Below are 26,273 nucleotides of genomic sequence, written 5' to 3'. Positions count from 1 at the left end.
TGGGCTCAGTACCTACACGGAGTGCTGAGCGTATGCAAAATCCCATTACGACTGTTGCTCTTCAAGTAGTGTGGGGAGATGGAAAAGGAGGAGACCACAGGAAATTGAAGAAAATGGGAGGAAAGCGTACTGCAGTGTGATCTGCTGGAGCGGCCTGGGTAATTCTTTCCAGTTCCCGCAGTCCTTTGAGGGGAGCTAGTTCTCCTCCTCTGCTCCCAGCGTGCCCAGCTCCTCCCAGGGTTGCCTCCTGTGCCCGTGCTCTCCACCCACTTGGGGTTCTTGTCTCCTTTCCAGCTCTGTTTGGCTTTATTGCTGCCACTCCCTGCACTTCTGAGGAGGTTTCATGGACATGAGACTAGTTGGGACTGCTCTCAGGTCAGCCCAAAATGGGACAGTTCATGATTTGTGTTCACAGGAGAGAAGTGCTAATGATGCCTACAGGAGCTACAGGAATGTCACAGCTCCATGGTCCACAGTGTCATGTTTCTGACAGTGACTAGTGCCAGATGCTCTGAAGGAAGGTACCAAACCCCACAGCAGGCAGATGTAAAATGATCTGCCCCTGTGTCCCCTCGATGTCCTTCCCATGTGTCCGGCAGAGACCAGCTCAAGTTAGTGATGCCTGCACACCTGTGTGGGATGGCAGTGGCAGTGCTCGGTCCAGCCCTGGCAGGAGAGGTGTCCCTGCGGCCAGCAGCTGTGGCAGTAAGTCCATCAGAAAGGAGGCCATCAGCCGTCCCAGCTCCCTCATGCACCAGGGAAATGCTCCTTCCAGCGTGGCCGTAGGAATAGCATGAGGGCAGGCTGTCCTTGCCTCTTGTGGTCTTTGCTGTGAGCAGAGAGGCCTCCTGTGTCCAGGGCTCTCAAGGAGATGCTTTATGAAAGGGGATGGTGGGAGCAAGACTCCTTCCCCCCCCCCCCCCCCCTTTTCCCAAAGAACTGGAGACAGACAGAGGGACAGGCATCTGTCCGATGGCAGCTCGAATAGGAGGAAGCCCTGTTGGCTTTGCCGAGGGAGCCTCTTTCTATATGGAAATGAAGAATTTAGGCTAATGGAGCTCAACCATCTCTAATTTTGCGATGGCAGGAGGATTTTGATTGAAAGTAATTAAGCAAGCTAGCTGTAAAATTAATTAAAGCAAAAGGGGGGGATTTTTTTATTGGATTGGATAGCGATATAGCGGCTGTCAAATGGGGGACGGATGGGGGTGACCTGAATTCTCTGCCCTCCCTCCTCCCACTCGGGACGTTTATGTCACTTTAATCTCCTTACAGCGGCTGGTGTGCATTTGTTTGAAATAATCAAGGAAATATGGTCAGAAATTGTCAGCTTTCAGATCTAATTTACCTGACAGCCCTGCGCGGACCAGTAAGCCTCTGTGTGCGTGTGTGAGAGTGTGTGTGTGTGTGTGGTGTATGCGACTGTGTGGTCATGGAGGACTCCTTGTCTCCCTTCTCCCCCCTTTTTCTTCATTCTGTCTTCTCTTGATTCCTAGCAAAAATATTTCTGACACATCTGGGACCATCCAGCACCTCGCAGGAAAAAAAAATAAGTTTGAGAATTTTCCTGCAGTCCCTTCTCCACCCCCACCTTCCCATCACTGCCTCCTCCCAACCTGCTGCCTCATCCTTGCACCATAACCAGCTTTAGGGTTTAGGCAATATAGGATTAGGGGAGGTGGCTGTAATTCTTTATTCCAGATGGCTGGCAACTGCTAAACCCACTGTCACAAGTACTGGGTTATAAAAATACTTAAATTAGGCCCTTTGTTTCAGCCCATGTCCCTGCCAAGCAGCTCTCCCAGTGTCCTGCCGGTGGGGGACTCTGTGTCAAGACTATAATGATGCTGGGGAGAGGCTTTGCTGGACACCCACCTGTCTGGATTCCCTTGCTCAGCTCCATCTGCTTCCTTTTGCCTTTAGCACTTAAAGAGAGATCCTGCAGTAAGAGCTAGGCACGACTATACGTGTGTGTTCACTTAGCAGGTGAAGGTCCTCATCCAGGGGCACGTGAAGGCTGCAGCTCTCATACATCTTACTGAGGGGTGCACACACTCTTAAGAGATCCAGGTTCCCCCCTCCAGACCTAACCCTGCAAGTATCCGGTGACCTGAGCAAAATGTACTGGAAACTGAGGAGGGAGGACAACTGCTGTAGGGTCAGCGTTTCTTCAGAGCTGCCCTGGTGCCTCACATCTGTCTTGCTAGGTTGGCTCTTAGAGTAATTATTTATTATTTATTATTGTTCATTAAGTGCTGACAGAGTTGGGGCTTTTGTTTGTTTTGTTTGGGTCTCCATTTAGAGGCCTTCACTGAGGCAGACTTCAGTGCCAAGACCTCAGGCGCTTTTACAATTACAGCCCATGATCCTATTGTATTGTTTATGTAATGACTCTCAATCCTGAGGGATTCTGCAGCCTTTCTTAGACCCGAGCACCCAGCACCTGGCAGGGAGAGTGCAGGGCAAGTGCTGGCCCCTGGTGCCAAGGAAAATCTCTGGGCTTTACGTGCTAGGGGATCATTAATACGTAGATGGATCAGGGTGGGCCTTGCTGCAAGGATCCACATGCAGGGAGGTTGATTAAGCTGCTTCAGAAGGAGAAGCAGATGATTCATCCCTGCCACGGTCTGTGTGGATGTGGGCTGTCTTGGTGGCTCAGACCTGATGCTCTGGCTGTTGGGTGTCCGCAGCTCGCCAGTCTGTCTCCAGTACAATGAGCTGAGTGACTGGTCTTTGTGGACCAGCTTATGTGGCCAGTCCCCTGAGTGTCCCAGAGCACCCCAAGCCATCTCAGCACTGGGACTGACACTTTCACCCTGTCCAGAAGGTGTGTGGAGGGTACCTCACCAGCTCTGTACCCTGCTGGAAATGGGTAGGGCGTGGTCTAGTCCATGACCAGGCGCGTGTGGCTATGCTGAGGTGGGTGATGAGCTCATCACCATGATTCCCGGGTTTATTTCCAGCTTTGCCACTGATTTGCTTTGTATCTGTAGCCATGCGAATGCATAGCTTTGTGCCAGTGCTTCCTCATCAGTATAATGGGTATAATTAGGCTTCCCTGATTGAAGATAGCACCAAACGCTTAGTGTGCTGGCAGATTTTTTTCTTTTGTTTAAAAAGCCTTTCCAAAAAAAGGAGGTAAGACCCGATTTTAGAGTGCTGGTTCCCATATTGTATTTCAAATATATGCAGATTAAAATCTCTGACAATATCAAACCCTTTCCTTGTAGGTCTGTTGTGAAGTGTTGGCTTCCCATAAACTTAGCAGAAGCGGAGTTATGTGAAGACTAAGTGCTTCTGAGTGCTCAGTTTCCTCTGTATTCAGCAAAATACAGGGACTGCAGGATGTGGCACTGCTGATCTTCTGTGTTAATTACAAATATAACAGAATGTAATAGCGAGAATACTCTAAATAGTTTCATGGCCTGTTAACCAAAAGAGAGCTTGAGTTCTGGGATGTGGACCAGGCTGCCGCTGATAATGGTATCTAGAGTCATTGGTGTCTGGAAGAAGGGTCATACTGTGCTGGCTGCTCCTATTTCCTTCTGTAGATTGCAAGACCAGATGATTAAGAGTGCATTAGATAATTTTCTAACATAACATTCCCTACAGGCAGTTACTGGCATTGCTGTAGAGGCATCCTGAACGACGTGTTGGAAAAGGAAGCGCACAGGACAGTCTTTCTGCATTGTGAAAATGTTTGAGACCCCCATGCAAAGCTGTGCTCTGTTCTGACTCCAAGTCTCCTCAGACATGGCCGAGGAAAATGCACGTGAGTGCTGACCTGGGGGTTCTGTTTGCACCTACTTATACCTGTTCAACACATCTCCCCTCTCAAGCACTGCCAGTCTCACTGCATATGAGTCTGGAGACCCTGACTCCAGCACAGCTGGGAGTAGGAAAACATCCTGTACTTGGGTGAATGGGATGAAAAGTTCAGATTTGGGTGGCGCATCTTTTTCTCTCAGTTTGATGTGAGTGGCAGTGGAAAGGCATAAGCTCAGTTCTGCTGTCACTGATGTGGTGTCAGCTGGGAAAAATCATTCTTCTGAGCTCAGCAGAATGACATTAGCATAAGAGCAGTCAGAGAGGGATCGAGCCCAGCGGGTCTGGAAGAGGAGAGCTGAGGCACTGGGCTGAGGGTGTCTGGGATATCTGACATGTTGTTTTTGCTTGCTTGTGCTCAGGACTGGAGATGAGCCGCTCATCCTCAGTCTGTGGGGCAGGAGAGTACTTCAGAAAGCAGACTGGCAGCTCAGCTCGCATCAGGTCAGAGAAACCTTGGGGAGGTGCACAGAGATCTCCAGGAGTGAGACAGGGCAGGGACACCCCTTTCCTGGGGGAGGCAGTTCAAGCCGTGGAGCTGCTGACTCTCACACAGCATCTTGCTCCAGCACCAAGTTTTGGCTGCTGTTCTTGTGCATCCAGCTGGCTTGGGGCAGTGAAGGGAAGAAAAATCCAGAGCCAGCGGCTTAGCTGATCAGGGGGGTTCAGGCAGAGGTTGCCCTGCCTGGCTTGCAGTGGATTCAGGGGCTTTCTGTAGAAACTGTCTCCAAGGGCAAGTCTGAACAAGCCAGTTACTCTTAATTTCCCATGGAGGCAGAAAAGCCACTGAGAAAATAAAAATGTTGCAATAGAAGGTTTGGGGGTAGGAGAGCATAGTGTTACTGGCCAAACAGGACTGTGTTTGATGATGGATCTGTCATCCCATTTACCTCCCTGGCAGTGGGACCCAAGGACCTCATGAGGATTCAGGACAGGCGTTTGTGGAGACCTCCTGAGCAGTGCAGCAGGGTGCTAAATAGGGTTCAGGGCAGCAAGGGAGGCATGGAAAGGCATGTGTCACGCTTGCAACTCATCTGCTGGGGCCCAGTTAAAATACAGGAGTAAGGGAAAAGGGCGTCAGTATGCCTCCCACCCTTTCCCTTCCCCCTTCCGTCCATCTCACATCCTCCCTGGAGCACCATGCAAGTTAATCAATTTACACCAGAATGCAGTAAAATCAGAGGTTGCCAAGATCTTGGTTTCATTAATTCTGAACCCTGATATGCCAGCCTTCTGCTCTGGCACTCATTTGCAGGGCTGTCACTTCTAGTGCAGGCTCACCTCACGGCTTATTAAACCAGCACCTTTGAAACCTAGGCTGAATTCATAGGATCATAGAACTGTTTAGGTTGGAAAAGCCCTTTAAGATCATCAGGTCCAACCATTAACCTGGCACTGCCCAGTCCACCACTAAACCATGTCCCTAAGCACCATGTCTTTTAAATACCTCAGGGATGGCGACTCAACCCCTTCCCTGGACAGCCTGTTCCAGTGCTTGGCAGCCCTTTTGGTGGAGAAATTTTTCCTAATATCCAATCTAAACCTCTCCCAGTGCAACTTCAGGCCTTTTCCTCTTGTCCTTTCGCTTGTTACTTGAGAAAAAGACCAACACCCACCTCGCTAGAGCCTCCTTTCAGGCAGTTGCAGAGAGCAGTAAGGTCTCCCCTCAGCCTCCTTTTCTCCAGACTAAACCCCCCCAGTTCCCTCAGCTGCTCCTCATAGGACTTGTGCTCTAGAGCCTTCACCAGCCTCATTTGGATGCGCTCCAGCACCTCAGTCTCTTTCTTGTAGTGAGGGGCCCAAAGCTGAACCCTGTATTTGAGGTGCGACCTCACCAGTGCTGAGTACAGGGGGACAACTGCTTCCTTAGTCCTGCTGGCTACACTATTTCTGATGCAAGCCAGGATGCTGTTGGCCTTCCTGGCCACCTGTGCACACTGCTGGCTCACACTTCAGATTCATAACATCTTGATTCCCCCAAGTCTCTCAGTGCCCCAGTGCCTAGAAAACAGCTTATTAAAAATCACCATTGGTAGTTGCCTGGGAAGTCACATTTTTAATGCTTTCCTTCAGCTCTTGGGAGTTGACCTCTCTTCTTTCCCAGACCACAGAGTAAGTCATGACCATCTCTGCTGTTTACTCCAGAGAACTTGAAAATGTTCCTGTAGGGCCAGTCTGCCCTCAGGAAAGACAGTGGATCCCAGTCACAGTTGTCTTTGGGGGAAGAAGTTCAGTGTGAGGCTGAGGATTAACGGTTCAAAGGCAGTGATTCCCCATCCTGGGGCAGGAGTTGCCCACAGGGAGCCAGCAGGGACCCTCGACCCACCGCTGCGCTTTCAATGTCCACAAATCCCTCTCCTCGGTGGTGTCAGGAGGTGGCTTCTCCTCCTGGCTCTGGTGGAAGAGCAGGAGAGAGCAAAGGCTGGGAAGTGTGTTGCTCAGCAAGTGTGCCGGGGTGTCTTCACAGGGACTCAATGGTGTTTGTTGGTGGGAGGGCAGAAGTAGCAGAGTAGCCAGGATGCCTCATCAATATTTGTGGCTTTTTTCAAGTTGGTGGGTATTTGTCAGTAAGTGACAGTGTTGAGCTGCATACCGCTCTGCTGCTGGAAGTAGAATGAGACCTGTTGACTTTGAGGAGCTTGGAGTGTGTCTTTGCCCTGCAGTGCCAGTATAGTGGCTGCAGAAACAAGCTAGTTAGTTTACCATTGAGAAGCAGAAGCCGGAGTCCTCCTTACTAGTGAGGGAACTGATGGGAGCAACAACTTCATGGACTACTCTAAAGCCAAGCCTGTAGCATTTGGAATACATTTTCATTGTGGGATGAGTTTACAGGACCGGTGTGTGACTCTGAGCTGGCAGTTAACCTCCTGGGCGTGTGAGCAGGTACGCTGGGTCTGAGTATCCTCACTTGGGTGACTTGTACTGGTGCCATACTGGGACTTCTGGGGGCATCTCCAGTGGTTGTTCACAGAGCTGCTGCAGGCTCTGTCAGTGGCAGAGTTTGGGAGAATTTTCCTCCTCCTGCACCCCAGCAGGGAAGGGAAGGGAGGCTGTGGGCAGGCTGGGAGCAGCTGGTGCTGGATGGTCTCCACGTGAGTCCTCACAGCAGTGGGGCAGCTCCCCAGCCCGGGTGAGGGCCACGCAGCTCCCTGGCTGGGCCAGCCAGCCCAGGGTGCAAAGTACCAGACTTGGGGGAGGGCTTTGGGAGAGGGCTCAAGGCAGCACTCCCTGAGTTCACTCTGCACAGGAGGTACACCCTTACGGAGCTGTCTTTTTATTTGCAAACTGAGCAGTTGTACTGGAAGAGATTTAGCAAACATGGGACTGCACAATGCTATGTGTACTGAGTCACACATCAGGGCTAGAGCCAACTAGCACTGTGAGCTACTGAGGCAAACATTTGAGAATAGTTACAATAGGCACCAAAAATATCTTCAAATGAGATCTTTCTGCATTGCTGCATGTTGGGTAACAGGGAGGGCTGACAACCCGAGCTTAAACTCTACCCACATGCTCTAGAGCTCATCCTGGGCAAGGCAGGCAACTGGGATGGAAACAACAGAGGAAGAGCAGTTCTGCTCCTATAAAGGGAGGCCGGATTAAGCCAATTTCACATAGATTGGAAGAGTTCTGCTCTGGCGGAAGAGATGAAGTTGTGGTCCTGCCTAGGGAGTTAGGCTTTAGTATCTGGCCCTGTGGTCCTGACTCTACTGCATTTCAGGAGGGAATGACCCCAGAATTACTAATACACTGTTGGTTCTGCAGCTCAGAGCTCCCTGCACCTGCACAGGGCCAGGGCAGGATCAGTCCCTGCAAGATGTCTTGTCTTGTCTGGTTTTATAGCTCCCAAGCAAGGGGGGCTGCTCTTGGGGTCTGTTGTAGAAGGTCTCCCTGTCACAAGATTTTTCTCAGGGGTTTGCTCTGGGGTTGCTGATTCTTCTCTGTCCCTCTCAAAGTAAAGAAGCTACTTCCTCAAAGCCCAGGACGGGTTTCAGAGACACAATTCCTCACACTCAGATCCTGGGGGCTTGTCCAGGCCATCTCAGCAGAATCAAGCAGGCGGCGGAAGCTCTCGGTGCTGTCTGGCATGTGCTTGCACAGACTGAGTGCAGGGCTGGTAGCGACTGCTGAATCCAACTCAGACTCCTGCCAGGTGACCCTTCAGCATCCTCTCCCCATCACCCCGTGCCCTTCCCTCGTGTCCTGCTGCTCTCTGCACCCTTGTGCTGGGGCTGGGATCGCACCTCGGCCTCTCCACGGCCCCTTCCTGGCTTGGAGCACACCAGCTCTCCCACTGGTTTTGCAGCCGCTTTTTCTGCCAGCACAGGGCACTGAAAAGTGCTGGCACTGCCAAAAACCCTGTGTGCACTACGACTCCCCAAACATCCCTTTATTTTTATTGTTCTGTTAATTACTGTTTAAACTTTAATAAGTCACTTCGTCAGGAGGGGGGACCTGCAGTGAGGTTTCTGTGCAAACACTGGGCCCGGCAGTGACTCTAGTGTAACATAACCCTTTATACAATGTGGGAATGTTTAGACTGTAACAGAAACTTGTTATTTTAATGACAGTTAAAGGGGGAAAAAAAAGAAAGGAGCGAATGAAAAAGGGAAGCAAGTTTGTTGGGGAAATGGCTCATCTCAATCTCTCTGTCTGGCCTCTTTTCTCTTGGCTTTAATGATAGCTGGATAAGGAGGCTTTATGGCTTCTGTTGAGGCAAGTCTTGTTCCCAGAGATGCCCTATACAAGGCAGTATGTGGTCCCCTCTGTTCTGCGGGGTAAGGCTAACGGCAGAGAGATGCTGATGGAAGCAGCATGGCTTGATTTTGCTCAGAGGCAGCAGCAGATGCCTAAAGCCAATTTGAGCTCAGTCTAATTATTCTGACCCACACAAGAGACTTTCCCCTTCTATTCAGAGCTTCTTCCACTGTTTTAAGTTTTTAAGTAGCTATGCTGAAACAGATGTTGGCACAGCATAGATAAGAGGGTCCAACATCTCATGGCAAAATGGACCTTGAAGCTAAAAAATGCTGCCCTATTTCGACTGGTCACCACTCAAAAGGAGGAACCATTGTGAACAACTGAGAGAGGGAAAAGATGAGAGAACCTGGCTCATATTCTCGGCAGTGGGAGGACAGGGGGTTCACAGGCATTCTCGGTTTTGGGTTGTGACTATTGATACCTGTATTGCTTTGAGGTAGTGGAGGGTGTCTGTGCAGTGGCTGATGTCCCTGCATCACAGCACTGAAGTCACCTCCAGGTTTGGCTTGGCTATATTTAGCACTCACTATAGACAAGACCATATAGAGCGATATATATGATCTGAAAACCTTCAACTCCTGCTGACCTCCCTGCTGCTGCAGTGAAATCCCCAAAATCTGGGTGAGGAATGACGCAAGAGCGGGAGAAGGCAGAGCTCCCACCTTTTCCCTGACAGGTTTCCTGTTTCCCCCTCCCCAGTTTGGTCACTGGTGCCCTGGGCAGCACAGCTTTCCCTGCCAGCCGCGGGGGAAGAGGGGTGTGAAGAGCATACGGGGATGCGGGCTGGGGAAAAAGAGGTTTGGCAGGAGATGTTGAGGAGGAGGGGGCTGGGATGGTGTTGGGAACTTGAGGAAAGAAGAAGGGAGAGGAAGAGCATGCCAAGGCTGAGGCTGGCAACTGGGATGGCAAGGGGGACACAAAGGGCAAAACTGTGGAGGGGAGGTGGGTGTGGGGCGTGAGGAGGATTTTGCTGGAAGCAGAACCTTTCATAGCACCAAGAACCTTCCACAGGTGCCAGCTCTCTGCCAGGAGCCCTGTTCCTCTGTGCAGACCCTCTCTCCTCTTTGCTGAGCTTCTGACCAAAACAGGCTCCTGGGGGACTTACACTCCGTAAAGCTTTTTGGTGAGGGTGAACGTAGGGTGGGGCGGGAGGGGATGAAATCACAGGCCTCTGGGGACTCTGCTTTCCCAAGTGGGTGAGCATGCAGGGAGCAGGCCAAAACGGTTCACGCTTTCCTCGCCCGCTGCTGGGGTTGTGATTGTTATTGATTGGGTTTGCTGTTCTCGGCACTTTGTGTTTTTCCAGCTGAGCATTGGCTGCCCCTTGAATATTTTTTTTTTTTTAATTTTTTAAAAATTTTACCTCTGCTTTAATTCAAATACCCCCCATTTTGCACAAGGGGCAGGTGTGTGCACAGCCCTGTGGCAGCCAGTACTGCACAGCTGGGGTGAGGTTGGGAGTGTACAGGGATCTGTTTAAGGTACCAGTAACATGCAAGTCTGCTGTCGTAGGGTTAAATTCATAGGTCTATATTATCTCTGGAAGTGTTTCATACAAAAAGGTAAAGAAATCTGCACTTGTAGGAAAACCAGTGTCAGGGCTTCGTGTTGAAGCAAATAATAGGAACATGCACAGGGATTTCCCATGCTTGGGCATGTATAATGTGTATCTGGCTCGAGGTGCATAAGCTTCAACCATAAAGACAGAGGGCTAAGGCTGGAGAAACAGTTTTATTTAATTTCCAATGCATGGTGGTGACTTTTGGACCCCGCCGAGCCCCTCGTATTGGCCTGCTCACACTCCAGCCCTGTGCTCATGTGCCTCCTCCACAGAGCTGTGCCTACTCAGGGGGCCAGTGGCAGGAGCCGTCCCTTTAGGAATGGCATTTTCCAGGTTCTTGTGTGAGGCTGAACATGTCCCAGCTGCAAAAATAACTAGCCTACATACCCTGTGGAAACAGGAGCAGCAGCGACACATCTGTCTGGTCTGGGCAGAGTCAGCTTGTAACTAATGCCCCAAAGGGGCATCGAGCGGCCGCGAGCTACTTGTCAGTGTGTGGAAACCTGAAATAGAGACCTTTGGGGAGGACGAGCCCGTCAGAGGGGTGAAGCTCTGCAGTGGGCAGAGCAACAGATACCTCTCGGCCTCTTGTAGGACTGGTGGGTTCCAGCAAGACACTAACATCGACTGGCTTCTCTGGACCCGCTGCGGGGCGTGCAGGCTGCTGGCAGGGCCGAGGAGAGGGGCTGAGGCTGGCGCTGCTGGGCACCGGTGTCCCCGAGAGCACCCCAGCCTTTTCCCTCTGGCCCCTGCTCCTGCCTCCCCCATGGCCGGTAGGGTCACTTTGGATGGAGAGCGCAGGCTGAGCTCAAGGATAGAGCCCCCTGGACGGAGCCAAGGAGCCGCTGTATAAAAAACGCTGAGGTTTTCCTTTTCTGTACAGCGCGTTTCCCTAAATTGCCTTTGACTGTGTGCATCGCTAATGAAAGTTTATGCCCTTGTTAGAAGGACAGGCAGGTCCGTTCCAGTTAGGGCTGGGTCTATCCTTCTGCCAACTGCCCTCCCCAGCGCGCACACACACACACACACTCGCTCGCTCCTCGCTTGCTCTCCCTGGTGAATAAGTGGAGGCTGTTATAAAAAAAAAAAAAAAAAAAAAAAAGAGGAGGGGAAAAAAATTTCCATATTTGTGTAAGTTGCTTTAAAAGCATTTTATCATGTCATAAAAAAAAGGAAAGTACTCTCGGAAATTGATCCTGCACACGAGCCCATTGGACAGAAGGACGTCGGGATGTTAATGGCTATTTTGCTCCAGGGTGGCTTATTAAAAAATTTATACATAAATGCTTAAAATTGCATAAATTATTTAAAAAAAAAACATAGTAAGCAATTTGCAATCCCGATCCACTTTTCCTCTTTTTCTTTCCCTTGTCATCCTTTTCTTCCCTTCTTTCTTACCAAAAAAAAAAAAAAAAATTCCTTCCCCCTTTTCTCACCCTCGTCCCCTCCCTGTCTGAAAATGTGATGCATCCAAAATTGTACATGTATGTGTGTAAAATAAAAATGATTTTAAATGTGACCCGCCACTGACCAGTGGAGATAGCTACGAGGGGGAAATAAAAAAAAAAAAAAAGCGGGGAGAAGAAAAAAGAAAAAGAAAGAAAGAAGTTTGGATATGATGAGTGTTTCTCGCAGGCGTGGAATGTCACCCACATATCCTGGAGATTGTACTGGGGAGGTTTATGATGGTTTCCCATTGATTTGTTTCCCCGACGCAGCTGCCGACCTCTATTGAGGGACAAACATAATCAGCACTGACGCAAATTAGATGGTTATTCGTTTTGAAAATTGACAGAAAAACAATAAAAAAGATGAAATGCTCCCAAATCAATAGATATAATGAAATTCAAATAATCCGAGAGATGAGGTCTCCATGGCAACTGATAATGTGGAAAAGAAAACAATTTAATAAAGGACAGACACACTTTGAAAACAGATTGGGCAAAGGGAAGGCGGGGGGGGCGAGGGAGCAAGGGGGGCCGTGGGTTGGGTGGTGGTGGGAGGGGGCAGCGGGAGGAGGTGGTGGTGGGGAGCCGGAGCCGGCTGCCTCTCCGGTTGGTTAGCGGTGCTGTAGTGAAGGATCACTGTCCATCCCAAGGACGCTTGCCATAATTAAGAGAGGCTTTCGGTCCAGAAAGTGCAGATTCAGGTTTTAATACACAAAATTATTTCAGGAGCACTGAATCGGAAAGTCGTTTGTTATGACCTTCCTGAGAGGCCTGGAGCAGGGCATGTTGGAGGCGCGGCGGCTGAGCCAGCTGAGTTATGGCATATTTGTGTTTTTATAGTGCGGAGGGGAGGGGGGAAGGGGGGAAGAAGGTTAAACAGTATTTACAGCTCAGTTGTTTTCAGAAAGGAAAGAGAAATAGAGTTCATGAAAAGATGCGAGTGGAAGAGAGAGAGAGAGGGAGAGGGAGAGATCCCCTGCCCGGCACACACACTCCGCTGGGACGCCAGCTCCAATGAGACACTCACCGATGCTCTTTTTGCCTTAAGGTGTGAGGTGCAGATGGGCTGGGGGTAAAGAGGGGCTCTTTGGTGGGATGGGGAGTGTGTCTGTCCCTGCTGCTGAGTCTCTCTGCAGGGTCCAGCTGGGAGCCCACTGTCTTCTCACTCCAAGCTGCAGAATAAACCGCTCCTGGCATGCGGGCTTGTGCTGAAAGCATGCGTGTGTGTGTGTGTGTGTGTGTGTGAGTGTGAGTGTGAGTGAGCGTGAGTGCATGCAGGGTGCTCTGCGCTCGCAGGGGTGGCTGCCGGTGTGCGTCTGCATGTGTGGCTGCTGGTGGGCTGGAGATACGTGGGTGCTCACCGCCCGTGCGGGGCTGAGCAGAGCTCGGTGCGTGCGGGTGTGCGCCTCTGGGGAGGTGCGTGCACTCTGTAGCTGTGTTTTTGCGGTGTGCGGCTGTGAGGCTCGTACGGTCACAGGTACACAGGTGCTTGCGTGCGTTAGCGTGTGTTCTGTGTGCGTACCGTCTCCTGAGCACATGCAGGGGCATGCGGTTGCGTGTGGTTGTGTGCTGGGTCATGTGTGCCTCTACATGTGATAGTGCACCTGCACGGCCACGTTTTTATACACGTGTGTGTTCCCACTGATGGGTGTTTGCTATCAGTGATAGCGCTAGCGCATGGATGGGCTCACGAGGACAGGAGAGATAAGAAGATGAGCCCTAATGACTAGAAGAAAGAGCAGCAAAAGGCGAGACAGAGCACGAGTGTCAGTGTGAGCCCTGGGAAGCGTGGGGTGAGTGCCCACACAGCCCGGCCGGTGGGGTTTCTCTCCCATGCTGCTCTGACAGGAGTGCTGAGTTAACAAGCTCAGGGATGACCCCCTGCTTTCACACCAGAGCTCGGCTCTCCTCTGGCCACCCTGCCAGCCTTTCCCACACACACAGGATGGACAAGCGTTTCTCCTAACCATGTTGCACAGTATTTGCAGGTGCCAGGCATCTCAGGGGATTAAAGAGCCCCTCAACTCCCAGTGCTGCCTGTGATGGGTGCCTGCACTGGGGGACTCCCAACCCCGCTTGGGGACTATAGAAACCTCTAAGGGATGCGAGTGCCCGCTTTGCATACCAAGCCCAGAGCACATACCTGCTCACATACAGCTCAGGCAGCCGTGGGGGGCTGTGGGGAGGGTGTAACACAAGCTGGAGGGCTAAAATGCTCTGGTTTGCTCTCTGTCATGCAGCTCTTGCTGAGGTCTCATTTACCTTGTGCGGGCTAACACACTGATTTACTTTGCGGGACCTCGAAAGACCACAATAATGAACTTTTTCTGGCCCTGTGTTTCTTAGTGATGCAACAAGCATTCAGGCTCCCAGCTCCCATTTAGCTCCTGACTTCCCACTGCAATTAATTAGGAGTCTGCATTCTTTGTTGGGTCTGAGTTTAATAGTGCTGAAAGGGATTGCAAATTGCTCTTAAACTGCCTACCAACCACAGACAGGGATTGGAGGGACCCTTTTTTTTTAGGAGGTGGCTCACTTAACTCCTGCCATGGATTAGGGATGACTCTGAGCCCCACCTGAAGCCAGGGAGCTGCTCTCCACTGACTTGGGTCATGGTGGGTATGGATTCTCTGTAAAGTAACTCCTTAAAGACAGTCACCAAGAGGAACTGATGAAACTTTGAGCAATTCCCTTCCAAATCTGTGTTCTTTAAGAGACCTGTTGTCTCTCCCAGGTCCTTTTTATTCCCCCAGTGTCAGGTACTTGCAGCTAAATCTGGTTCCCTCTCTGCCACCTCGATATTTCACTGCATCCCCTGCCCTGTCTCTTCTGGCATTTACAAAGGGGTCTGTGCAGCGTTCTGAAAAAATTCACGTCTTGATCTCTTCTTCATCCCCTGGGAGCTGGCTCCCACAGGGGCTGGCAGCTCTGGAGGCTTTCCCAGCCCTCTTCACTCTCCACCACCCCTTCCCTCCCTCTCTCTGCATCCACCGTGTACTCCTGGCACAGCACCGGGATCGTAGATGTGTGTCTACAGAGAGGTGAAGTTAGGCACCGTGTTTGCATTTAGTTGCCCTGACAACGTGTCTGGCTTCATAGGGAGTTTTCCAAGGGCCACAGCCAGCCTGCAGGGACCTGATGGTGATGAGCTATTACTCTTCACTCTCCCTTTTGCGTCTTTCCACTCGGTTTTCTTCACAACCTGTGGGGAGATTGATGGCAGGATTGTGATGTAGATGTTAGCAGTTCTGCTTGATTTATAGAGTTACTTAGGCTGAGTGAGGCCACTTAGGCTCGTCTGGATAGTAAACCTTTTAACTGGACTAAATAAATAAATAAATAAATACGGCAAGGAGGAGAAACTGGATCAGAAAAGCCGATCCTCTTGTCTTTATATTATCTGAAAGAAAGACTCTGAAGACAGAAGGCTCCCAGGGAGCAGCCTCGCTCAGCCTGGGGAGCAGCGAGACCCTGCTCGCTGCTTTAGGCTGGAGCTCTGAGAGCAGGTTTTCACGCGACCAAGAGGAGGAAACTGTTGAAATGTCTCATCAAAGATCCTGCATTGACAGATGAACTAGAAAGTTGGCTGCAGGACACAAGGGACTTTTGAGCTTCCAGCTGTCCTGAATCAGTGCTTTTCCTCTGCTGTTACTTGAATTGCAGTAGCACCTAAAGTTGCAAACAAGATCACTGGGCCCACTAAGCTAGGCAAGAAATCTTTGCCCAGATGGCTGACCCTCTGAAGAGACGCAGCAGGCCAAGGGCCGAAGGGGAGTCTGCATGATGTTATCGCCCAAAGAAAAGGAGAAGGTCAGTAGCAGAGCAGGGAGCAGAACCAGAGTTCCTGACTCCTGTTACTTGCTCTTTCCACTCTGCTCCTTTTGTTAATTCTGGAAGTTCCCTGTGTTACTTGTATGCAGAAAGGGGGGCTAATTTCTTGTCCACTGGAGGTTCAGGGTTCAGGGTATGTGAACACAGAGCAGGGGAAGGGGAAGGGCAGAGGCAAGGAGTTTTTTCTCAGCACTTGGGGGTGAGCAGCAGAGCCTTAGTGGCTCTTGGAGTAAGGAGGCTGGGGGCAGACAAGATCAAAGCACATTTAGGATCATTTTTGAGATCTGCTCAGGAAAAGGTTCAGACGTGCGTTACTAAAGAGCTGTGAAGAAGGATTAGTCCTGTCCTTGCTCGCAGTTGAACCACTTTCCCCACCAGCTGTGCCAAATGCCTGTGAAGAGCTGGTCGAGCGGCAGCAAGGCAGGTCAGCGGCAGGTGAGAAGGCAGTGTCACAGAGGAGACCAGCACGGGGCGAGCGAGCGGGGCCGCTGTGGAGGCTGTCGCAGTTCAGCCGTGCAGGGGAGAAGTACCCCAAGTGGGGCTGAGCTGGGGCGGGGTCCAGGCAGGCTGGGGCGCTGCAGGTGAGGAGGTCTCTGCGGTGGGAGAGGGCCGATGCGGCAGCCGAGCAGGCAGCGCAGTGCTGAGGGTTAGCAGGTGTCTGTCCTGCTCTGCTGCCTGCCAGCCCGGCTCTGCTCTCCGGCAGGGACTCTGCGGACTCTGGAGGACTTTGAGTTGCAGCCCATTGCACCATTGCAGCAGGAGCGGCTGTGCCTGGGCTGTGCTAGGGCCAGCTCACTCCTAGTGTGAGGTCTGTGCTGCCTTTCTCTCCCTGGCCAGTGATATATGGCATAAATTAGGCCTCTGAAGGGGGATACTGCATCCTTAAGAAGAAATATGTCCTCATTTTTCTTAAACACCGTTTGCACTGAGTGAAATGTTTAGAAGGGACGCTGAGGGATAACTTTATTTCTTACTAGGGAGTTCAGAGCCGTTCAGTTAAACCCATAAAACACTGGGAGTAGGAAGCTGACAGCCTGCCCGTGCATTAGAAAAGCCATTACTCATCTAGGGGAAATTCACCCCATGCTGGAGCCTTGTGTTACCAATGGGGTGGTCCAGGGGAGGACACAGGATCATCTCCCTTGGCCATCTAAGGGGTCAGTAGGATGCTCAGAGTGGAGAAGAGTCAGTTAGTAACAATCCAGCACAGTGACAGAGTGCTGATATGGAGATCTCAAAGCAACCGAGTACACACGGCTGGGTTCAGCCCGCTGGGTGGGTGATCATCCCTGTTCCTCCTCTGCATGGGGAAACTAAGGCACAGAAAGCTAGGGAGATGGATGGTTACACCATGGTTGGAAACTGGGCTGGAAGCCAGCACTCCTGCCTTTTAACTCTTAGTTTAAATCACTAAAACCAAATTCCCTTCCAGAGCAAGGAATGAAGGTCAGGAGCCCTGACCCCCTGCTCCGTTTCTGCTGCAGGGTCATGGTCAGCCCTTTCTTCCCAATGGGATTTAGAAAATCCTCTGGAAGAGGAAGGCAGGGTGCTGTAGGTGACAGAATGGGAATTCCTGTTTGGGATGGTGGCTGGTGGTGTGGTGGGCTGCATTACAGGTGTGGCTGGGTGGGTTTCTGCTCTGGCACGGGCACCTCCCCAGTGCAGGCTGCCGTCGTTCCCCAGCGGCTGGTTGTCCGAGGGGACATGGTCACAGGCGCCCAGCGTCATGGCAGACAAGGCTTTGGCCACCAAGAGGGTGGTGACTTTCTATTTGATATTTTATTTTGGAGGCTTGACACCAAAAGATTTAATATTTGTTTGAAATGAGAAACAGTTCTCAAATGAATTTGGAGAGCCTGGGAATTAATGTCAGCCCCCCCTCCCCTCCCTAAACACCCCTCCTCCTCGTCAGCTCAGCCCCCCCCTTTCAATTTCTGAAGCCTGCTGATTTGAATATTTATAAATATCAGTAAATTATTTATTGTAGCAATCTGCTGTGCCATTTCACCAATCGCCGTTAACACTTTAGGGCTCGCTTTTCAGGAGGACATGACTGGAGAAAGCGGGCACCAGGGGGCTGGGAGCATGCCCCGAGGAGGGGGCTCCTGTGCCAGGGCAGAGCCTCGTGGCTGTGATGCCGGGAGGTTTTGCCTCTGCATGTGGCACAAGAAGGGTTGGGGGTGTTTGCAGGAGAGGATGGGGACCCTCTGTGCCCGGTACTAGGGGATGCTGCAGGGGGAACACTGGGAGAGGACACGGCTGGAAAGGGAGGCTTGTGTTAACGGGGGAGGGCAGCGCAGAGGATTGTCGGACAGGATGGGCTGTTTGCTGCAGCACCCTCACAGGCTTTGCCCTGCGGTGTGCAGGGATTTCACTCTGGCTTAGAGCACAGCACTAACCCTCTTTGCTTGTAGTTTCTGTTCCCTCAAGGAGGAAGATTCCTCTCAGTTTCTCCTGTCCCTGTTCCTTCTCTCTATAATTACACTTGTGCACTGAAAATACACACCATTCAGAGATGATGTGGCTATTTTCTGTTTGGGGAAAGGGGGGGTCTTCCCATGTTCGTGAGCTGTTCTCCTGGAGAAACCCTGGCAGCAGCAGCAGAGCAGTCGAGTGGCAGGGTGGGAAACAGGAGCAGCCCGGCTGGCCAGCAGCCCCAGTGCCAGGAGCAGCATCTCCAGAGCCCCATCATTTCCCCCTCCTCCCAGGATCTCCTGTCTTTCACTGCCCAGTGCTGGTTTCTGTACCCTGCCCCTCACTGTCACCAGAAAATTACAGCTTAACTCTGCAGCTGAGAAGGTCGAGCAAAGGGAAGCAGGACAGGCTCGCTGAAGGGAATTGGTACTGGTCTCTTTCCTCTGGGCCAGGGTTGAACCAGGCTCTGGGAGTTGGGAATAGGGAGAAAAGTGGCCTCTTGTGCAGCTGGAGATGCCAGTGTGGCAGTCAGGAGAAGGTCAAGCAGTGCTGACTGCAGGCAGACTGCACTCTGACAGGCGCTGGCCATGGGGACCAGAGCAGAGTCCTCAGCTTTTCCTCCGCAGTTTAGGGATGGGGTGGGTGGGGAGAGCCCTCACGTCTATGGGAAAGCAGGGAGTATAGCTGGCAGCGCTTCTGTAAGGACGCCCTGGCTGCTCACTTCGTTTCTCCTCCCACGTCTTTGATTCTCCTTCTCTTCCCTGCCCAGTGCTGAGCTGGAGCCTGTCAGGTCTGACTTTCGCACCGAGGGCTTTCCCCGGCTTCATGCAGACACGCACAGGCGGGATCCATGCTTGCAGGGCAGAGGAGGTTGTTAAAGAGCCTTTGTGAACTCCCCAAGGTCAGCCAGAAGAGACAGCATCCACTAATCCAAGGTCATTTCCTGGGCTAAAAGCAATAAAATGTTTTATTGATAAACTGAAGAGGGGAAAATACACACACTAAATCCACTCTCACACACTGAGGGCCATGCCTGGGCTGTTGCTGCCTTTGCCCTGGCCCTGCCTGGGACAATGCACGAGTTGTCGAGCTGGAGGGGAAATGTTTTCTGAAAGGGGATGAGTGTTTTTCTGCCTTCCCTGCCTCCTCCCGGCATGTGGCTGGGCATCACCAGGGCATGTTCCCAATGCCCCAGCGACCTTCTGCTGTGAAGGTTTGGCTCTGTCTTAGGGTCCGCAGCTCAAGTGTGAAGAGGCTCTGGCATGTAGCATCCTCATCCCCCACCCCAGCGAGCCATGCTGCCCTCCCTATTGGGGTCTCCTGGGCAGACTGGAGTCTCTCCAGTCGAGCTTGCACCACAGTGGTTAAAAAAGAAAAGGACTGTGCAGCATGTTGGCCCTCCTTCCCTCCCCCTCCCCGCCCCAAATAATGCTGTTAATAATTAATCGAATGAGAGCTTGCAGCTCCTGGAAAGCTGGCACTGGGACCTCCCTCTTGAACGGAGCTGCTCAGCTGGGCTTAAAACTCTTCAATAGGAATATGAAAGCTCCATCTGTTCGACGTACCCGGCCCTCTGAAGTGACAGCACGCTGTCCCTCCCCAGCCAGCACCCCTCTCCCCACAGCACAGGCCCTCCTGCCCCTCCTCCCCTGCCCTTCCTCAGCCCCTGCCCCATCCGGCGGGGTCCCCCCTGCACCCCCAGCTCTTCCCACACCACTAAGCTCCTGCCACACAGCCAGGACCCCTTCTCCTCCCCCCGTGCCAGCTGGTTCATCCTGCTCCCACATGCCCCTTTTTCACAGCCAGGTCCCTTTCTCTCCTCTACCAGGGTCCTTTTCTCCCCTCTAGCAGGGCACGTTTCTTTATTGTCCCCAGGCCAAAGCCAGGCTTTGGCTCTCTTTTCCTTTCCCTGCAAAGCCAGACTTTCTCTTTGCAGCACGGTTTGCCCCTCGCCTGGGCTGCCCTATTTCTGTCCACACTGCAAAGCCTCGGTTCCTGCACACATGCCCCCAAAACCCCTCTTCTCCCTGGGGGGAGGCAGAGCTAAGCCATGCCCACCTTGGCAGCACCCCACTGTGCAGTTTATGGGTGAGAAAGTGCTGCTTTGGGGACTGCATGGAGGGTTCTGGGGCGGCACACAGGGCACTGGCAGCACATGGGGACCAGGGGAAGGAGGGGCGGTGGGAGCAGCAACCTGGGCTTGTTGGCAGCAAGTTCAAGGGGTGAGAAGGCAGCAAAAAGGCGAGATGAGTTTTGTCCTCCTCCTCCTTGCCAGGCCTGGTTGTGGCAAGCCGTACCTTTTCTTCAAAGGGAGGTTTGCTCTCAAGATGGCACAGGGCTGGGTGCAGAGTGGAGGGAGCTGGTGTCTCCTCACAGGGTGTGGGGAGGGGGCCAGTGGAGTAAACTCCCGGTGGCATTGTTTTCAGAGGAAGTGCTCAGTGTAAATAGAGCATGTGGGAGAATTTGTACTGGGCAGAGATGAAAAGTCCGTGTGACAGGCTCAGGTTATAAACAGCTTCCTCAGATTGATGTGAAATCAAAACATTTCTATTTAGACGAAGAAAACGAAGGGGGATGTTTACTTAGCCTGGAATCTTTAAACAGTGTGATGGAGATGCAGGGTAATTTGGGGTGGGGAGCTTGGCCTGGGGGGAGGGAGCCTCTGCCTGGCTTTGGGGGTCCCTCCCTGCCTGGCAGTCCCAACCTTGGGCAGATACAAGGGTGCCCTCATTCAGCAGCTCAATTCCTCTCCCTCTGCCTGAGTGAACAAAACACAGATGTTCTGGTCCCCTCCAGGCTGATGGGCATCCCCAGCATTTCTTTGTAAGAAGGGTTTCCCTTCTACTTTTGAAATTAAGAGAGGAACAGAAACGTTGGTGTAGGTAATGTCCCTCCTGTTCCATAGACATGGAAATAAGGCAGTGAAAAGATAAAATGATGTGTCTGGGCTTGTGGAGAGTTGGTTGCAAGGTTGGCAGAAGCAGCTGTGAGTTCTGATTTCCTGCAGCCATATGTGCATAGGGAGGATGGAGATACATCAGAGCCCTGGTACTACAGGGCAAATCCCATCTCAGGAAGTCTCTGGGAGGGTTAGTGTTATAGACCAGGGAAGAGGTGTGTTTTCCGAACTTGCTTTATTTTTAACTTAAACTTTAGGAAAAGATACTCAAAATGTTAAAGCGCGGCATTGCTATGCTCAAAAAAATCCCAAACACAAGGAGAAGGGACAGGACAGATGCAGAGGGGAAGGGCAGGAGGTGGGGGGGCAGAAGCTGAGGAGGCAGAGGGGCAAAGCCAGGGTGTGTGAGATGGAAGGAGGCAGGAACAGGAATGAAAGACAAGTTGCAGGCTCCCGGGAGTTGCTGCGTACGCGGCAAGTGCAGCCTCGGGAACGTCTGTTCCTCTCTTCCTTTGAATAAATATTTATATATTCATTTGCCGGCTGGTGCACGCACTTGGCTGCTCACCTCCAGACCAGGATAATGGGACCTGCCCTCACTGCAGAAAGGGGGAGGGCAGCGGGGATTTGGGCTGCCGCGTGTCTGCCTCCCAGTTATTTCCAGCTGCGAGCGGTGCTGATCTCACCAGTTAGGCAGGGCTGGGTATGGTGAGAACGTGGATGGGGAATCACCAGGCAGCGCTGGGGAGAGCAGCGCTGGTGATTCAGTGCTGACCCAGTGCCCCGGCCCTGGGCAGGCACCGCTGCGCGCGGGAGGCACCGTCCTCACCACCTGCAGCCGTCGAGGCTCCGCTGGCCTTTCGCCCGAGCATACAGGCGTGAGCTGTAGGTGTCCTGGCCAGGCTCCAGTTGGAGCTCACAGCAGCCTCCTGAGATTCCCTCTGTGGTACCAGTTGCGCACAGGATCGGCCTTCACTTTTTGCCCTAAATAGAGTGGGAATGTGATGGGAAGGGAAGGTGCCAGCACACAGAGACTTCTGCAGCTTCATGGGCGTCTGCCTGTGCCCATCTGTATGCGTGAGGACTGTGTGCGTGTGTTGGGGGAATGTGTGAAAGGGAAATGCGTGGGGAAATGTACAGGAATGTATTTTGGGGAGATGGGCCTTTTTAACCCGTACGTGTATGACTACGTTTACGGAGCGTGCCAGCGCATACACACAGCTCTTGAACAGCTATAATTTCTAGGTGGGGAGATATGTGTTTGGGGGCAACGTGTGCTTTCCCTTCATGAAAGCATGATTGCACGTAGGTGTTAGTGCCGGGGGGGGGTGTGCGTTTGGAAAGTGGAGGAGTGCATATTGCCTCCCTTTGTGTGGGGGGCTGATGTCTTTGTCGGGGGGTTATTTTTCTTGCAGTCCTTGACAGGGAAGCGTGTCTGAAGCTGTCAGGAGTTTACGCTAAGCAGCCACTCTCTGGCTCTTGGACAGCAGGTCTAAAGTTTCAGTCTGTTTGTATTGGGCTGTCATGTTATGGGATTAGGGGCTGTCACGATGGCTTCTGGATGCATTGTAGGGGGTCTGATTAATCTCACTGTGCTTCTGTGGAGCAGCACCTCTGTGCTGGTGACAGGGAGGTGTGGGCTGAGCTGCCACGAAGGACTCCTGTGCAGTGGAGGAATCCGTTCTCACCATTCGAGGGCTGGAGATGGTTTCTGTTTGCTCTCCATGTGATGGGCCCCTCCTTCACATAAAGCACGACAAAAAAGTCCAAGAGCACATTTTGGAGGGAACTCCAGGCATGTCCCCACGGTAACTCCAGTGACGTGTGTGTCCAGCAAGTGTTTTACTGCGTGCTCTTCCAGAGCCCTGGGACACAGAGTGGGGTCTGCCTCAGCACTGCACGCTGGGGGAAGAGCCAGGCTGTGTGCATGAGTCTTGCCTTGGGACCTTTAACCCTTCTAAGGCTGGGTGTCTCTCAGAGGTATTATAAATAAAGAGGGAAATGAGACAAAGCAGCTGCTGTAGAATCAGTGTTTTGCTTTTATTTGCGATTGAATTTTGTTAATTGTTGGTGCAATAATTATGCAAGTGCCTCTGATAGGGACCATTTAGTTCAAGATTCTCCGTGACCTTGAAGTTAAGACCTTACCTTCTTCCTTTCTCCCCCCACTTTGTCTTACCCCTCCTTTACTAGCTGTCACATATGAATAAACTACATTAAAATAACAAACCCACACTAATTAGCTGATTGTGCTGGGAAGTGTGAGAGCAGAATTTCCTGTGTGTGCGAGATCGAGCAGGCAAAAAGGCCTGATCAACTGATACCAACCCAAGGCGATTTTCTCTCCTACGACTGCCAGGGGAGTCTGGTGCTCCAGTGCACACACATGCCAGGGCTCCTGTCCTCTGTACTGGTTCTTTCTGGTGCATACTGGTTCTTCTCTCTGAGACTATGTGTAAACCCTATCAAGTGAATTAATTCCTCACCGTCCCTAGGGCTAGGCTTGGGAAGCTGTTCTCCCTGCTACGGGTGCTTGGATGCAGTTACGGGCTGGTGTGGTTTTGGCAGCCAACACATCTGGGATGGAGTTGGGGACCTAAAAGCAGGTGGTGCTGCAGTCTGAAGGAGAGAGCAAGTCAGACCTTTAACAGACTTCATACCCTGCCGGAGTCAGGAGCAAAGGCTGGTCTGTACCGTGTTCACCTGCATGAGATGTTTGGGGTCTGTTGAGCCCAGCGTAAATACATGCCTCTCTCTTGAGGCCAGTGGCATCCTTTGGTACCAGCAGGTTCAGAGTGTGCCTCTCACCGGGCTCTCCTGGCTGGGCCTCCACTCAGAGCTCAGGAAACAGATGGCAGTCCCACCTTTCCGAGGATGACCCTGGCCATGCCTGAAGGCCCGTTGGGTTGGGACCAGCCGTTTGCTGTTTGGGTTCAAGTTGTTTGATCCCACTAATGCCCTTCCTTGCTTCTTTCCCCTCTCTCTTTCCAGCTGAAAGAACTATATGCACTGACGCAGCCTCAGGAAAACCCACAATGGCTGCCAAGCGCAAAGGCGGCCTGAAGCTAAATGCCATCTGTGCCAAGCTGAGCCGTCAGGTCGTCTTCGACCATGGGGGAGCCGAACAAGCGCGAGCAGACAAGGGGCCGCAGCGGGAGAGCAGCAACAAGGACCTGCCTCAGCCTGGGACCAAGGAGCTGGGGACAGAGTTTTCAGATGGACTCAGCCGCGTGCAGAAGATTGAGGAGGACAAAAGGAGGGAGGTGATTGAGAAGTGGGTGAACGGGGAATACAACGAGGAGCCCTTGCTGGGGCGAGTGGAGGGCAAGGAATGTAAGGGCGCCGAGAGCGCGGAGGTGCCCCCCGAAGGGGTTTACATGGTGCAGCCCAAGGGCTGCAGTGACGAGGAAGATAACGGGGATGAGGCGGATGCTCTGAGGGGCTCGCAAGATGGCAACTTCTTGGATGACAGGGATTCAGACGGGCCGGCCTTGAAGGACGATGCCTACCGGTCCTCCAGTGGCGAGACAGGCTCCAAGCTGGGGGGAGGAACCACCTCAGGTAAGCCCCCTCCCCACTCCCCTTCCCTGCACAGCGCAACTTCACAGTCGTGTTTTCTGTGGGACAGACAAAGCAGTTGTTATGTGTCCGTGCCAGATTCTATCTGCATCTGGCAGCCAAGGAGGAGGGTGAAACCTCCAGTCCCCTTGCCTGGCATTTTGCCGTGGGACAGCGCTGAGGTTGCCTCTGCTTCAGCCTCCCCTTCCCGGGAGGGGTGTTTTTTGGGGTGGATGTGGCTGGATGGCTCTTCCCAGACCATAGATCCCTTGGTGGGGTAGATTTGCCCCGTCTGTAGACTCCTTCACACCATTCCCATGGAGACAGCTGTGGTGTGTGCTGGTTTCCTGGTCATGTATTTCCACAGGAGGGGGGAAAAAAGCAGACAGAGAGTGCCCTTGTGGCAAATCCCAGGTGGGTTCAGCAGTGTATTCACACACATGCTAGCTGCCCTTTCCCCCGGCCTTCACAGACCCCTGTGAAAGCTCGGGGGGGGCAGAGGCTGAGGGTGGCTTTGGGAAGAGGCATCAGGGAGGGGGTGGGTGCACCTGGGGCCAGGGCCTCCACCCTGCCGGCCACACCTGGGGAGGTGGGAGCCGGGCCGGGCCACCCCAGGCCGGGCGAAGGCTCTGGAAGGAAGGAGCGGCCGCGGAGGGAGGCAGGAGGTAGGCGATGGCGGCTTTTTCTGGGGGTAGGGGCGGGCAGGGACCCCGTGAGGGGACACTGAGCCATGTTGGGGTGGCCACAAGTCCTGTGGGGGAACCCACCGAGCCACAGCTGCTCAGGCTACCTGTCTTCATCACTTACCCGCGCCTGGCCTACCAGCACCCGTTCTGGGTGTCAAACGAGAGCCATCCGTTGCCTTCCCTTTGTGCTGCTGTGTGCTCCCTCAGCCTGGCCGGAGGGTTGAGGGGTTACCACCCGCCGTGGTCTTGGCCTCTTCCCAAGGCAGGTGTGGGAGCCCGTCCCCCAGCGCTGCAGCACACCCTGAGTCTGGGCTCGAGCTGGTGAAGCTGCTGGTTCCAAACCTGTATGTCCCCCACCTCTGATGTTTTCCTCCAGGCTGTGTGTGCATTTCTTATTTTCAGATAGCTTCTACCTTATTTTTGTGGTTCCTTCAGAAGCTGAATTCACTAAGATATGTTGGGGAAAGCCCTAGATGAATTTCTTTCTCACTTCCTGATATCCAGCTTCCCCCCCAATTGATTTTGAGGGGTGTATGAGTACTAAGCATTGGAAAAAGCTTCGGGTAAATTGAATTCTCTCCATTAGGGCAGAGCAGCTCCCTCCCCCGATTTGTCACTCAGCTGGGTTGGATCTGTAATTGAAAGATCTCCCCCTAATCTACTCCACCTGCACGCACCCCTCCCCTGATCTCAGCACTTTGTGAATCCATCAAACTTTCCTCCTTTTGTGTGCGCGCATGTTTTCCTCCTCCTGTTAATAATGCAGCCGAAACTCATCTCCGTCTGTCCGTTCCCCTTCTGGAGAGGCACATTCTCTAGTCTTCACGAGTTCAGTGGCAGCGCACATAATTATGCGTATAAGATATAAACAGAGCTGTTTAATTATCCTTCGCCACATCAGTGACAGAGTAATTAACAAACATTGCAAGATCAATGAGGAAAAGTGTGACCTTCAGTTTCCTTTGATAGGAAAGCCCTTGTCGTTTCCAGACACAAGGTGATTGTGCCTGGACTCCGTTTTTAGTTTAATTCCCCCCCACCATTTGCAGCTTTTATTTGCTAGGAAAACTAAAAGGAGGGGGAACTTAAATGTAAAAAATATGTTACCAAACAGGGCAAAATTAAAAGAAACTGAGGTTTCTCACTGGGGTAGGAGTTTTCAGTAAAATGCTTTTGTAGGGCTGTATTGTCAAAGGATTATGCAAAAATGTGTAAGCGTTCATGGGGGGCTGAAGACTCATTTGTGTTTAAGGCAGGTAATGGCACATGCGGGGTCCAGTTTACATATA

The 26,273-nt window shown here is 52.2% G+C and overlaps 1 protein-coding gene across 13 annotated transcripts in view; it reads left to right on the top strand.

Moving 5' to 3' along the window:
- Positions 1 to 26,273, top strand: part of CASZ1 (castor zinc finger 1) — a 211,133-nt gene that overhangs the window by 134,105 nt on the left and 50,755 nt on the right. For 7 of the 13 annotated variants that reach the window (XM_074925165.1, XM_074925163.1, XM_074925164.1 and 4 more), the window contains one exon: positions 23,732 to 24,301. In XM_074925165.1, coding sequence (XP_074781266.1) covers positions 23,776 to 24,301 — 526 coding nt within the window. In that variant the 5' untranslated portion in view covers positions 23,732 to 23,775. Of the gene's footprint in view, positions 1 to 3,612; positions 3,773 to 23,731; positions 24,302 to 26,273 lie in introns of all 13 variants that reach the window. The other 6 variants (XM_074925161.1, XM_074925155.1, XM_074925157.1 and 3 more) reach the window with 1 other exon arrangement.

This window comes from Athene noctua, chromosome 22, assembly GCF_965140245.1.
Source record: "Athene noctua chromosome 22, bAthNoc1.hap1.1, whole genome shotgun sequence".
Taxonomy (NCBI): Eukaryota; Metazoa; Chordata; class Aves; order Strigiformes; family Strigidae; genus Athene; species Athene noctua.
Note: the sequence above shows the minus strand (reverse complement) of the source record. Positions and strands in the feature narration are given on the sequence as shown.